The sequence below is a fragment of the Momordica charantia genome (assembly GCF_013281855.1).
Source record: "Momordica charantia cultivar OHB3-1 chromosome 6 unlocalized genomic scaffold, Mcharantia_2.0 BLBB01000006.1, whole genome shotgun sequence".
Taxonomy (NCBI): Eukaryota; Viridiplantae; Streptophyta; class Magnoliopsida; order Cucurbitales; family Cucurbitaceae; genus Momordica; species Momordica charantia.
In genome coordinates, this window is record NW_028275164.1 from 5,906,158 (window position 1) to 5,919,572 (window position 13,415).

At 36.1% G+C, this 13,415-nt stretch overlaps 2 protein-coding genes across 2 annotated transcripts; both read left to right on the forward strand.

Moving 5' to 3' along the window:
- Nucleotides 1-2,953: 2,953 nt before the first annotated feature.
- On the forward strand, nucleotides 2,954-7,434 carry NADP-ME1 (NADP-malic enzyme 1). Its single transcript, XM_022289299.2, has 19 exons — nucleotides 2,954-3,250; nucleotides 3,682-3,802; nucleotides 3,873-3,947; nucleotides 4,101-4,252; nucleotides 4,328-4,433; nucleotides 4,523-4,588; nucleotides 4,768-4,863; nucleotides 4,973-5,044; nucleotides 5,137-5,220; nucleotides 5,301-5,399; nucleotides 5,545-5,592; nucleotides 5,672-5,725; nucleotides 5,836-5,934; nucleotides 6,027-6,116; nucleotides 6,264-6,341; nucleotides 6,445-6,519; nucleotides 6,619-6,709; nucleotides 6,931-7,059; nucleotides 7,164-7,434. Exons 1-19 carry the CDS (start codon nucleotides 3,099-3,101, stop codon nucleotides 7,250-7,252), a joined length of 1,776 nt encoding a protein of 591 aa, XP_022144991.1. The 5' UTR covers nucleotides 2,954-3,098; the 3' UTR covers nucleotides 7,253-7,434.
- A 2,334-nt stretch (nucleotides 7,435-9,768) lies between these two features.
- On the forward strand, nucleotides 9,769-13,172 carry LOC111014462 (putative protein phosphatase 2C 6). Its single transcript, XM_022289200.2, has 4 exons — nucleotides 9,769-10,352; nucleotides 11,695-11,982; nucleotides 12,091-12,196; nucleotides 12,602-13,172. The coding sequence occupies exons 1-4, from the start codon at nucleotides 9,858-9,860 to the stop codon at nucleotides 12,910-12,912; spliced, it is 1,200 nt and encodes a 399-aa protein (XP_022144892.1). The 5' UTR covers nucleotides 9,769-9,857; the 3' UTR covers nucleotides 12,913-13,172.
- Nucleotides 13,173-13,415: the final 243 nt, after the last annotated feature.

The following is a 13,415-nucleotide window of genomic DNA, read 5'->3' on the forward strand; positions in this document are numbered from 1 at the left end:
TTCGAGTTTTTAAAATTCTAAAATCCGACATTTTTACACCCTTAAATAATTCTAAAAATTACTGAATTCACATGTGCAATATGCCATCCACTCTTGATCTACTAAAACAATGAAAAGCATATTGTATTTTTAAATAACTAACTTTATAATAGTGTTATTATAGAGATGTAACAAGAATTTTATTAATTGTATGTTTCTAATTTTGCTTGTGCACAAAATAATCAATACATACATAAATTTGATCGATAAGAGTTGTTGGTAAGGGACATGATTAATGGCTTTAAGCATGTGATTAAGACGTGTCAATTTGTATTTTGTTCAGTGGCGGGGCCCAGAAAAATTGGAATATGCAATTTGCATATTATCCTAACCAATATTCCAATTTCCAAACCAACAATTTAAAAAAATAAATAAAATAATAATAATAAATAAATAAAATCCATTATTACAACCACTGTTGAATGTCCACTGGCGCCGGCGGCAGCCTTGCCTGCATTATTGAGCTTCAGGCCGCCGGCGAACTCTACATCCAGCTGCCAACCACATGCCTTTTCATTTTTTTTAAAGCTTGTGTTTCATTTCGTTTCTTTTTTTAGTCAATAGTTGTGATATTAAAGATCAACCATCAAATTTTAAGAATAATAATAGATTATACTCTAATTGAATTTTCCTAGTGTATCTAATATATTCTAAACTTTAAAAAATATGACATTTAATAAGTCTTTAAATTTTCAAAAACTTGTTTAATTAGTCTATAAATCTCAAGAAAGACATAATAAATATCTTTTAAAGGCTAGTTCAAAAAAAAATAATAATAAATATCTTTTACATTTTATAGAACTTATTAAGCCGTTTAAGAGTCTATTAGACACTTTTTAAAGTCTACAAGCTCATTAGAAAATTTTCTAAGTTATGTTTCAACATGTTAATACTTTCAATTTCGTCAAGTGTCGGGCGATCTGTGGAAATACCTAGGTTTCTTACATGCGGCTATTAATTTTGAACATTATTTCAATAAATACTCAATCCTACTTTTTCTATATATCAATGAAACTCTGCACAAAGTTTCCTCCCATAGTTACTACTCCTTGATCACTTATATTATCCCAAACATCTGACTACATTTTTCAACTGAAATGGAACATTACTATCGAAGTTGAATTGTGCATCCAAAATAGCCTAAAACAGACATGATCCCAAGTGGAACGACCGACTCAAATGGGCAACTCTCTATTTGCTTGCTACTTATGATCGTCACGAATTGAATTGTAATCAAATTTCTCTTATATAAATATATATATACTTTTTTTTGTTTCCACGATATATGAGATGAAGGTTCAAATTCACAGCATTTCAATCGAAATAATATGCCTTAATTGGCTGGGGTCAACACTTTCACATTTATAGATATATCTTGTGATGTATTAGTAATTTGATAGGTTTATCTAATTTAATAGAAGTAAACCTTAAAACTGTTAAATAGAGATTTTGTTGCTTCAATCATGACTTGTTTCTTTTAACGAAACGAAATAAGAAATATACATACACACAAAGTTATATAATTTTAAGTCATCGATATACTAGATTTTATTCGATTGTAATTAAAGTCGTTTTAGACAATTTTTTTCTAAAAAAAATCATTTTAGACATCTAAAATAGTTCAAAGTGTGAGTACAAAATTTAAAAAAATTCATAATTGAGACGTCAATAATAAATACATACATCAAATCCAAATCTATAGGCCTTTTGTTTTTTTAGGAACTATGGGCTTTTTGACTTGAGAGTGAATATTAGTGATTACCATTCATATACTAAAATTATTTAATCAAATTATATTATTCAAAATTTAAATGTCAATATTAAAATAGTTAATATTTATTAATTAAATATATACGCTAATTAGTTGAAGTTCCGGAAGGATTAAATTTATTATTTAATAAACTTCAAATTTTAATATATGTAGAATGAAATTTATTTATTGAATTATAATAAAAAGGAAGAAAAGTTGGGGTCTACATCATAATAAATTTTATTTGTTTTTAAATAGATAAAAAGGATTAATGAAATCAAGTTGTATCCTAAACCCAATGTAAAGAAAAAAAGCAAGAATTTTATTATGAAGTGCATTAAGTAAAATTAATTTAAATTTTGTTATTCATTTTAAGTTTATTTATAAATTACTTGTCCTCTAAAATTAGATAATTATCATTTTTTTAACTAGATAAGAGATTTGAATTCAAGACCTTGAACTTGTAGTTATAGAAGTCAAATTTAATTTCAATGTTTTTCTTTTTTAGTAGAATTAAATTCACGTTGTCAGATAATTATATTTGATAAACATAACAAATTTGAAAAATAATATTTCAATGTCTAGAAATACAATACATTACTTAATTTGCCTAAAAAAAAAACAATACATTACTTAATATAGTAATTTTGTCATATCGAATGTTGTGAGAGAAAGACACGTGGATTTTCCAATTGGATATTTGAGAAACCAGGGGCCAGGGGTCAGGGGCCAGGGGCAGGGGCAGGTACGGGCAGGTGTTCAATAAGGGCGGCTTATCCAAAACCGAGAGGCCCACATTTTTTGATCTTCTCCTCCCTATTCATCTGTCTGTTTGATTTTTCTCTAAAATATCCCAAAATGGGATTAATGGTTTCGGAAATTTCCTCTTCTGCTGCGCTGCGATGCTGCCGATTCCTTCCTTCACTGTATTGTAAGCAATATATTAACATTTTTTGGTGTTTAATCCCCACCCAACAACTAATCCATCATCACCGCTACTACATTTTGTGAATCCAAACATTTTTTTAATGGGGAAACGGACAATCTTAATTACCCGTTTTTAAATATCATTTTTTTCTTCCCGATAATGGAAGCAGCGACCCCACACCCTCTCCCATTTTCTTGTTGGTAGTGCTGCATTTTGGTTCCGCCAAGATTGACTTCGCCTTTTCCCGTCAGTGGTCACCGATGGATTTTTATTATTTAATGGGGACCCAAGTCTTCTGTTCTTGTGTTGCGTTTGTTTTTTGGGTGGACTTGCTTCTTCTGCTACTTTCTCTGAAGGGGTTCGATCGGTTGAGTGATCGGGATGGAGAGCACTTTGAAGGAGATCGGAGATGGCGGTTCGGTGCTCGACTTGGACCCTAAATCCACCGTCGGCGGTGGGGTTGAGGATGTCTATGGAGAAGACTGTGCTACAGAGGAGCAGCTGATCACTCCATGGACTTTCTCAGTTGCTAGGTGAATTCAACTTTATTGGATTTTTGGGTGTGATTATTGCTTTCTTTTGCTGACTTTGGTTGAGTGTTTATGTTGCTAATTTGTGCTTAATGAGACATGCAACCGTTTTGTTTGACTGATCACTTACTACGAACTCTGTTTTTCTCTGTTTTTCCCACCTGTTTTCAAATTCCGGGAACTACTTGCTTTCTCTTTCCCTTTCATATTGTGACGTTTTATCTCTAGGATTTGTGATAGTGAGATATTATCGATCCTTGAAAAAGAGTCATTGTAGGAGACTTTTGATTCTTCCTCGAGATTCTTATTAAGCTGGCCTCTAGATCAGGGGCCGTTGAGTTGGATTCTAGGAATATTACCATTCACTGTAAAATGAAGAATGTTATTCTCAAAATTAAACATAAATCATTTTTGCACTCTCTGATATGATGCAGTGGCTATTCACTGCTGAGGGATCCCCACCATAACAAGGGGTTGGCATTTACAGAGAAGGAAAGAGATGCTCATTATTTGCGGGGTCTTCTGCCACCTTCCATTGTTACTCAACAACTTCAGGTTGCTGCTGATGTCCCATTATGATGTTTTGTTTTTTCTTGGTCATGACCTTTTCCATTTCTGTAATCAGGAGAAGAAGTTGATGCAAAACATCAGACAGTATCAGCTTCCACTTCAAAAATTTATTGCCATGATGGAACTTCAGGTTCTGACTTTACCTACTGTCCTCAGTTAACTTGCTGATAATTTTTTTTTTATTTTCCGTTTGAACCTCACTTTTGTTTACCAGAATAAGTGGAAAAGAGTAATCCAATGGCTCAACCATTTTGATTAGTAGAGCTTGTATTTCGTTGTACAGGAAAGGAATGAAAGACTTTTTTACAAACTTCTTATTGACAATGTCGAAGAACTGCTTCCCGTTGTCTATACTCCCACTGTCGGTGAAGCTTGCCAGAAGTATGGAAGCATCTTCAGGCGGCCTCAGGGTCTTTACATTAGTTTGAAAGAGAAGTAAGGATGCCTTTCTTACTAAATATGTTTACAACTTTCAAGGTTTTGTGAATCTATTAACGCCACGTCGTGCAGGGGTAAGATTCTTGAAGTATTGAAGAATTGGCCCCAAAGAAGTATCCAAGTAATTGTTGTGACCGATGGTGAGCGCATTTTGGGTCTTGGTGATCTTGGTTGTCAGGTAATTCCTATGGAAATATTCTTTAATGAATTTGATCTACTTTACTAGCATATTTACTGACTTTGATATGAATTTATTGGATGGTTTAGGGAATGGGAATTCCAGTTGGGAAACTTTCTCTATACACCGCACTTGGAGGAGTTCGTCCTTCAGCAGTAAGGATTTATTTAAAAAACAAAATTGCCTGTTATTTTTTTGTCATGAATTTATTTTGATGCTTCAGCAGAAACTTTCTTTACTCACATTACATTGGGAATCACGAAACTTTATCTAGCTTAGTTTTAAGATCTGAAGGCCATTCTTCAATTCAACTAATGCCACATTTTCTTGATAGTGTTTGCCTATTACGATTGATGTCGGGACAAACAACGAGAAATTGTTGAATGATGAATTCTACATTGGGCTTAAACAAAGAAGGGCAACTGGAGAGGTTCAGCATGTGTCCTTATCTTATTTTTTGCCGGTTTGAGTACATTTGAGTTATTTTAAGTTTGTGAGTTTATAACAAAACTCAAGTATTTTGCCTATGTTTTATGCAGGAGTACTATGAACTTTTACATGAGTTTATGACTGCTGTTAAGCAGAATTATGGGGAAAAAGTTCTTATTCAGGTTAGAACATGATATTTGATATATAATTCTAGTTATTGGTAATTGAGGCTTGAATCATTTCTGTACTCACTGCTTCTAACCGAAACTTTCAGTTTGAAGATTTTGCCAACCACAATGCTTTTGAGCTACTGGCCAAGTATCGCACATCTCATCTAGTCTTCAATGATGATATTCAGGTACAGGGTAACATAAATTTGATACTCATCATGTAGTAAGTTTTCAAGTTTTCTTATCCATACTCTTTTCCTGATTCCAGGGGACAGCATCTGTCGTTCTTGCGGGCGCTGTTTCTGCCCTGAAACTCATTGGTGGTACCTTGGCCGATCACACTTTCTTGTTCCTTGGTGCTGGGGAAGTAAGATCTCTCCATTCTTCCCTTTATTTTCATAAATTCCTTTCCATAAATGGTCATATTTCCCGAAACAGTATTATTTCCTTTCAACTCCACTTTTTCTCATTCATGTTCAAATGATTCTTACATATTCTTGGCTTGGCTACAGGCTGGAACTGGTATAGCAGAGCTTATAGCTCTTGAAATATCAAAAAAGGTACTTGTCAAGCGATGCCAAAATAGATTACAAACACATTTCGTAACCTATGTTTCTTATAATCTTTTCCTTTCTTTAGACAAATGTTCCAGTGGAGGAGACCCGCAAGAAGATCTGGCTTGTTGACTCGAAGGTAGTAGAATGTTTAATCAAGTTTATAAGAGAATCGTAATTATTTCTTGATGAGTTATTGTTTGTTCTTGGCTTCTTGCTTCAACTATATAGAGAATGGCTTTTCTGTAGGGATTAATTGTTCACTCCCGCAAAGATTCACTTCAACACTTTAAGAAGCCATGGGCTCATGAGCATGAACCTGTTCAGGATTTGTTAAGCGCTGTCAAGGTGTGAACCATTCTCGATCTTTTTGAGTTTCAATTGCATCCCATAAATCTCACAATGGTTCCTTGTCGCTTGCCTATTTCTCATTATCTCAGGCAATTAAGCCAACAGTTTTGATTGGATCATCTGGAGTTGGACGAACTTTTACGAAAGAAGTCGTTGAGGCCGTGTCCTCCATAAATGAGGTTCTTTCTTCTCCCTCACAGATGCACTCATAAGCACATATACATATTAGATACATGTTTAGAAATAATTTTCAAATTAGGATTGACTCGAGCAAAATGTATTCCCCTGAAAGCAAACTGACCTTTCTTTGTTGTATTGTTATGCAGAAACCTCTTATTATGGCTCTTTCCAACCCGACGTCTCAATCTGAATGCACTGCTGAAGAGGCTTACAATTGGAGTGAGGTATATAACTAACATTCCATTTTAGACGGCAAGTTCTTCTTTCTCTCTCTTTTTCCACGAGTCTTCATTTTCTATTTACTTTGCTTTTTTATGCAAATTTAAGGGCCGTGCAATCTTCGCTAGCGGAAGTCCATTCGATCCAGTCGAATACAATGGGAAGACCTTTGTCCCTGGCCAGGTTTTTCTGCTTAATCATATTATGTTGGATGCTTTACACTTCAGTTCCATTTTCACATATCAAAAGCTGACATCTTGAACTTGTCAAATCTTAAATCAGGCCAACAATGCCTACATATTCCCTGGGTTTGGTTTGGGTGTCGTAATTTCTGGAGCTATCCGTGTGCACGACGACATGCTTCTGGCTGCCTGTAAGTAGGAGGGTTGTTAAATAAGCAATATGACACTACAATACATACATAACATACACTCGTATATAAAGTCCAAACACTAACCATACCATAAACCATAATCTATGAACTTGAAACCCTTTTGTTGATAAACAGCAGGCTCCCTGACTTGTACAATAACAATGTTTGACCTTTAAATGATGATACAAGGAATGATTTTTATTCTATGTTTGTCGAACCAGCGGAAGCCTTGGCTGCGCAAGTCTCTGCGGAAAACTACGAGAAGGGATTGATCTACCCGCCCTTCACCAACATCCGAAAGATCTCGGCTCACATAGCAGCTAACGTGGCTGCCAAGGCATATGAACTTGGTGAGACATTTTCTTGGATCATGTTTCTATTCTTGTAGTTGTGAGTCCTCCATAGTTTTATCTAAAGTGGAATCCTAATTTCCCCCCTTTTACGTACTCTCCAGGCTTGGCGACCCGTCTCCCGCGCCCTGCCGATCTTATGAAGTATGCCGAGAGCTGCATGTACAGCCCCGTCTACCGAACCTATCGATAAATGTAGCGAAGTTGCGACTGTGGTTTGTATTATAGAGCTTTTCATGAAAGCATTGTGTAATGCTGTATGGTGTGTGCCTGGGAGAGAGCTTGAAGTCTTCCAAAATTTGAATTGTAATGCTGTAATGTTTTCCTTCAGAAGTGGACTTAATTTGTTAATGAAACAAACTGTTTTTGTATCAATTTTCAAGTGCTTCAATCCTACCAATTTTCAAGCTTTTGTATGAATTGACATTCATAGTGCGTGGTTGGGAATGGGTTTTACATCACAAAAAAAGTACTTTTATTATAAATACTTCAAGAAAAAGTGATATTACTTTAATAAAAAGGTATTGAGTAATAAATCATCTTGTATTAGTGTATTTAGTTTAATTAGACGTGCTTTTCAATAATTACTATGATTTAATAAATATTTATAAATTTATAAGTACTAAGATAGAAACAATTAAAATCATAAAAATCAAAATAAGAGAAATTGGTGAGAACTAGACAAAAGTATGAGATAAAGAGATGTTAATGAGAGAAAATTTGTATATGTACAAGTTAGTTAGTAAGTTAGCAGCCGTTGAGTGTTGAACTAGAAAAAATTGTAAATTAAATTAGTGAGTGAAAGAAAAATAAAGAGGATAAATTCTGTGCGAAGATAGAAATTACACATTATTGAACTAGAAAAAATTGTAAATTAAATCAGTGAGTGAAAGAAAAATAAGAAAAAAAGATAAATTATGTGCGATGATAGAAATTATGAGAGTAGAGAAAGCGTGTATGAGAAAAAGTCATCGAATGAAAGTGAATAAAAAGAAAAGTTAAAAGTGAAAGGCACTATAAACTTCAATCAATTGTTTCTTTTTTTAAGTACCACAAGATATTGACATCTTTGAAAAATGTTTATAAATTCTAACCAAACAAATATTTTTAGAAATTTTAAATTCTTATCATAAAGGTACTAATACGATGTGACATAAAAAAAATTGAATACAACTGTACTATATTTTAAATAGTCTTAGACTTAATATTTATTAGATAAGTACTAAATATATAGTTTACTAACATTCTTAGGTTAAAATTGAGATTTTAAAGTGTGGAGGACAAATCATTTTTTTTCTTTTACGTACAATATGTAGGATTGGAGATTCGAATTCATAACTTTATTTTGGAGATATATGCCAATTGTCGCTGAGTTATTATTGTTTTGGTGTGTCAAGAACACAAATTGAGCGAAGACAAAAAAAAAAGTAATAAATCAAAAGCTGAATTTTTAAAAAAAAATTTCGAGTATAAAATTAGATTTAGATTTTAGAACCACGAGAGACTAATTTAAATTTAATTTGCTAATAAATAACCCAACGTCTTTTTTTCCAGTTTAATAATCTAATGGGGTGAATATTCAAATTTCCTACCTTTTAATTGAGAATACATATACATTTACCAATAGAACCATATATCTCAATAATAAAAATTTTGTATATCATTTATCTTCCACATTACACAAAAAATAGGTGACTTGAATGTTACTTTTTGAAAGATAATTCAAGTAAATTTAAAAAATAATGAAACCAGGTGTTAACAACTTGTTTTTACCATTAGAGAAGTTTCGAATATCTCTTAAAGAAACACATTTTCTGCTAAATAGTTTTACCGTATTATCTTTTTAAAAATTATCCTATTCAAAATTTCTACCTTTTAATCCTAACATATATCTTAACCCATTCAATTATATATCTAGACCAAATGAGTCATATGATTATGTGTTGAATTTTGTTCATGGTTTACCTTCCACGTGTTACCTTTCAATCACTCACATTCATCCAATGCCGTCTGATGAGTGCAATGAAAGTACAGGTACCGTTGATGCGACGTCAGATGGGTCCCACTGACAAGACTTTGATTATCATGGGGTTTTTAGTCAGCCAGCTGCCCATCTCAATGACGTGTAGCACCCTCCATCATCCATCCACACGCCCGAAGGAATCACAGCCGTCGGATTTATAAAAAAAACGTGTCAGAATCCCTTGCAATCAATGCTAGTTTGATGGAGCTTTTATTAGCAATTAAATTTGACCTTTAAGAATCGTTTTTATTTCCTTTTGTCAATGTTATAACAAAAGTAGCTTAATTTTTATCCATCTTTGACAGCTCATTCGTATGACTCCGAAACTGTACTGGCCCGTGGGCCCCAACAGAAAAAAGAAACAATTGGGTCCCACACCGACCTTCTGACGTGCCGGTGCCACCTTGCAGTTGCAGTGACCGTGGACGGCCGTTGGATCCGATGGATGATTGCGAGTGCAGTGTGGTTGCGGAGTAGAGAATAAATTCCGCGTCCAATGAGAATTGAGAAGTCGGTATCGGGCCAGTGAAGGACACGTGGCCGTGGGAAGCCAAAAGCTAAGACTACAATCGCCTTTTCCTTTCCCTCTTAGAATGCGTGTGCCTTCTACCTATATATCTACTCACACGTGTCGATATTCTAGCTGTCCATTTTTCTTCTTTTTTTTTATTATTTTTTTTATCTCTCCCCTTCCGCTTCCTTTCATTCTCCTCTTTCGCACTCCCCCATTTTTTTAGGTGAAGAACAAAAGAAGCCGGAGGGAAGGGGGCCGGCCATGGACGCCATCGACGACGAGAAGCAACTCGACCGGGTCGATTCTCTCCACGACCTGGACTCCGCCTCCACCACTTCCGGTTTGTCATCCGTACTCAGTAGCGATGATTTCAGAAGCTCCTCAAGTTCCGGCGACATCTGCGTCACCAGCAGTAGTTCCGGGGAGATTCCTGCTGTTATTGCGGCGGAGGCGGTGGAGACGATGATAGCGAGTGTTGTAGATGAGCCGCCGACGACGACGATGACGTTGACGGTGTCGGAAGCGGCGGCCAGACGGAAGTGCGTCGGGAGAAACAATAGAGCGGGAGTGCAGTGGGGGCTCACTTCGGTTATCGGACGGCGGAGGGAGATGGAGGACGCAATCGCCGTTAAGCCGGGATTCATGTCTACCAGATGCGATCAAGTCGGAGGTTGTACGGCTCAAGGTTCCAGAACCTCCGGTGAGATCTCGCCTCTTCATTTCTTCGGCGTCTACGATGGTCACGGCGGCTCTCAGGTGCGCCTCACAAATTGAATTGTGCATTTCTCATTTCAAAGTGAAATTAGGGCTAATTTTAGGTTGACCTTCAAGCATTAGATGGCTCAGGCTTCACGAGAAACAGCTAGAAAGAACTATAATTTCTTTTTAATTTTTTTTTTCTTTTTGGAGAGAATCTCCCAAAATAATTAGCAGATAACCAGTTTTAGAAAAATATTTTATGTTGACGCACCATTACCTATTACAATTATATATTTTTTTTCTAAACTAATAATTGCTTTTTCCACTAAGGAACGACACATGTCACCGAATGAATGGTCCCCGGACGAAAGAATTTTGGAGGTTCCCATTTTAGTATAAGGACACGTGTCATTGAAGCCCTCTTTTTTTGTTCGCTTCAATCGGCTTCGAGGTTAGGTATGGGGAAAAATGCTCTATTTAATGCCGGGCGGATGAAGATAACTGGGATTTAAAATTTATGATGACGTAATAATGGATTTTCGGGTGACGAAAACGGGAGTCTTATATTATCCGACGTGTTTAATCACGGGGAAACTGGTTTAATCATTTAAAATATTTTTTATTGATAATAGATCACAAATTTTCAGAAACTCGCACGATATCCAATTGCTTTATCGGGGGGTCTCGTTTGTATTTTTTTCCTGATTCAGTGAACGGCGCGTCTAATTAGGAGCAAGCACACATTCGTTTCTTTTCATGTTATCATTGACCTCATGTGGGAATTTTCTGTCGGTTTACACTATTTTTCAAATAAAATTGTAGTTGTAAGCTAACAAAAACCAAATTACATTGTTAAATTGAGAAAAGGTTTTATAAACGCGTGTCATTGAAGCCCTCTTTTTCTCTCTCTCTCTCTCTCTTAATTCTCAAGATTTAATGATCAGGAGGAGCAAAGTATTTTTCTTTTTCTTTTTTTTTTTTTAAAATTTTTATTAGAATATATAATAATATCCACAATAAAAAATAAATCTCTAGCGCCCAAGAATCATGATCTGTGAGCGAGATTTCCACCAATATTTATGATCTTTGGACTCTTTGGGAAGTGGAAATTTTAGATCTATGTTTTATTTGAATAATTGATGCCACAGATTTCTATTTATATGGTATATTGAACTTAAACATGACAGAATGGATAGTTTGGGTTCTTTTTAATTAACTGGGTGTGCTGCTTTTTTGGATGCTGGTGTATTAATTTAACCAGGAGCTCTACAGCATATTAATTCTGTTGATTTAAGACTGGTACTGATATCCTCCGGCGTGGCTTCGTCGGATATATCATATTTTCAGATATCCGACACACAACTAACGATTTCAGTCGAAACTTTAACAATATATATAGGTGGCCAAATTCTGTGCGGAGCGAATGCATGAAGTGATAGCGGAAGAGTGGGGGAGAGAAGGAATCAACGGTCATGAATGGCAGAAGAGATGGGAAGTTGCCTTCTCTAATGGCTTCCAGAGGACTGATAATGAGGTGGTCTCAGAGGCGGTTGCAACCGACATGGTTGGATCCACGGCGGTTGTAGTCGTTCTATCTGGCTGCCAGATTATTACATCCAATTGCGGCGACTCTAGAGCGGTTCTTTGCCAGCGGACTAAAGCCATCCCATTGACAGTCGATCAAAAGGTGACCACTTGTTTTACAAACCATTGTAATCTTTCCGGTAGAATTTTCGAGCAATACTTTAGAGACATTGTTAAAGGGGGAGCATTTGTTTTATTGATCGTGTTACAGCCTGACAGACAGGACGAACTCATGAGAATTGAAAGAGAGGGAGGCAAAGTCATAAACTGGATGGGTGCTAGAGTGCTGGGAGTTCTTGCCATGTCAAGAGCCATAGGTTTCCTCCTCTCTCTCTCTCTCTCTCTCATCTCTCTGAATGTTACCTTAATTTTGATTCTTTATTAATCAGAACTATGTCTATCAGAAATATACGTGTCTCTACTTGGATGATTTTTCAATTTTGAAGACTATTCCACTGTGAGTATAGCCATGCTCGCATGGCTTGTGGGCCTCTCCTTGTAGAGTGTCCCCCAACCATTTCCATTTCTACTGTTGATAATAGAAAAGAAGTAATGATGAGAGTGAGATTTGATGGAAATTGGGATCTAGTGATCTCCACCCTTATCTCCACTCAAAGTGTTCTTCCATAATTAATCCTGAATTGTTGGAAGATGATAATTTGTATATGCACGCGTCATTTCCTCTGAGCTTGACAATTGGTTCTCTGTGTATGGATGTTCAGGGGATCGGTATTTACGGCCGTGGATAATTCCGGTGCCTGAAATTAGTTTCACGACGAGGAGTGATGAGGATGAATGTGTGGTTGTGGCGAGTGATGGGCTTTGGGATGTAATGACCAATGAAGAGGTTGGGCAGGTGGCTTGCCATCTTCTTAGGCGGCTGCGCAGGTCGTCGCCAACTGATGACACTCCTCCGGCGCAAATTGTCGCCAATAATCTCACTGAAATAGCATATGGAAGAAACAGTTCCGATAACATCTCTGTTATTGTCATCGATCTGAAAGCAAGAAAAGCAAACCCACAGAGGCAATGACAGAACGAGCGGGACTGTTCTAAAAATCTTGATGTCTGGAAGGCAAGGTTCTAATTGCTCCACCCTGTTCTCTTCCATAACTAATAGATAGCATTCCCCTTCTTTGTTTCTGTCACTGTTCTCACCACTCTGCATCCGAAAACATGTACAGAGCCCACTATCAAAAATGAAAATTTCTGCTTTGCTTTGTCAGAGAAAAATTGTGCTCTCTGTAAAACTTCGTATCAATTTGAATTGATTTCTATTTTCTTTTCTTTCAATAGTTAGAGACTAGAGACCGTATCTTGAGCATAAGCCCCTGAAGATTATCAAGATGAAGAGAACATGCTTGGGCACAAGACTAATAATAGTACATCTTGACCATACCGATATTTAATAAAATTCCAATGTAATACTCTTTGTAGTGCCCCTACCCTCTTTTTACCTTCTAGAGCACGTCAGAAATTTGGATAACACATTACATTAGAAGATCAATGTCGGTCAATCTAGCTCATACATCCTAA

What these genes read in the sequence shown, in the direction of transcription:
- NADP-ME1 (XM_022289299.2), top strand. Translation starts at nt 3,099, where the DNA reads ATGGAGAGCACTTTGAAGGAGATCGGAGATGGCGGTTCGGTGCTCGAC. An exon ending in TTGCCATGATGGAACTTCAG is followed by an intron (nt 3,948 to 4,100) that starts GTTCTGACTTTA and finishes TTCGTTGTACAG; the next exon opens with GAAAGGAATGAAAGACTTTT. An exon ending in CCGTGTCCTCCATAAATGAG is followed by an intron (nt 6,117 to 6,263) that starts GTTCTTTCTTCT and finishes ATTGTTATGCAG; the next exon opens with AAACCTCTTATTATGGCTCT.
- LOC111014462 (XM_022289200.2), top strand. Translation starts at nt 9,858, where the DNA reads ATGGACGCCATCGACGACGAGAAGCAACTCGACCGGGTCGATTCTCTC. An exon ending in ATGGTCACGGCGGCTCTCAG is followed by an intron (nt 10,353 to 11,694) that starts GTGCGCCTCACA and finishes CAATATATATAG; the next exon opens with GTGGCCAAATTCTGTGCGGA. An exon ending in TGCCATGTCAAGAGCCATAG is followed by an intron (nt 12,197 to 12,601) that starts GTTTCCTCCTCT and finishes ATGGATGTTCAG; the next exon opens with GGGATCGGTATTTACGGCCG.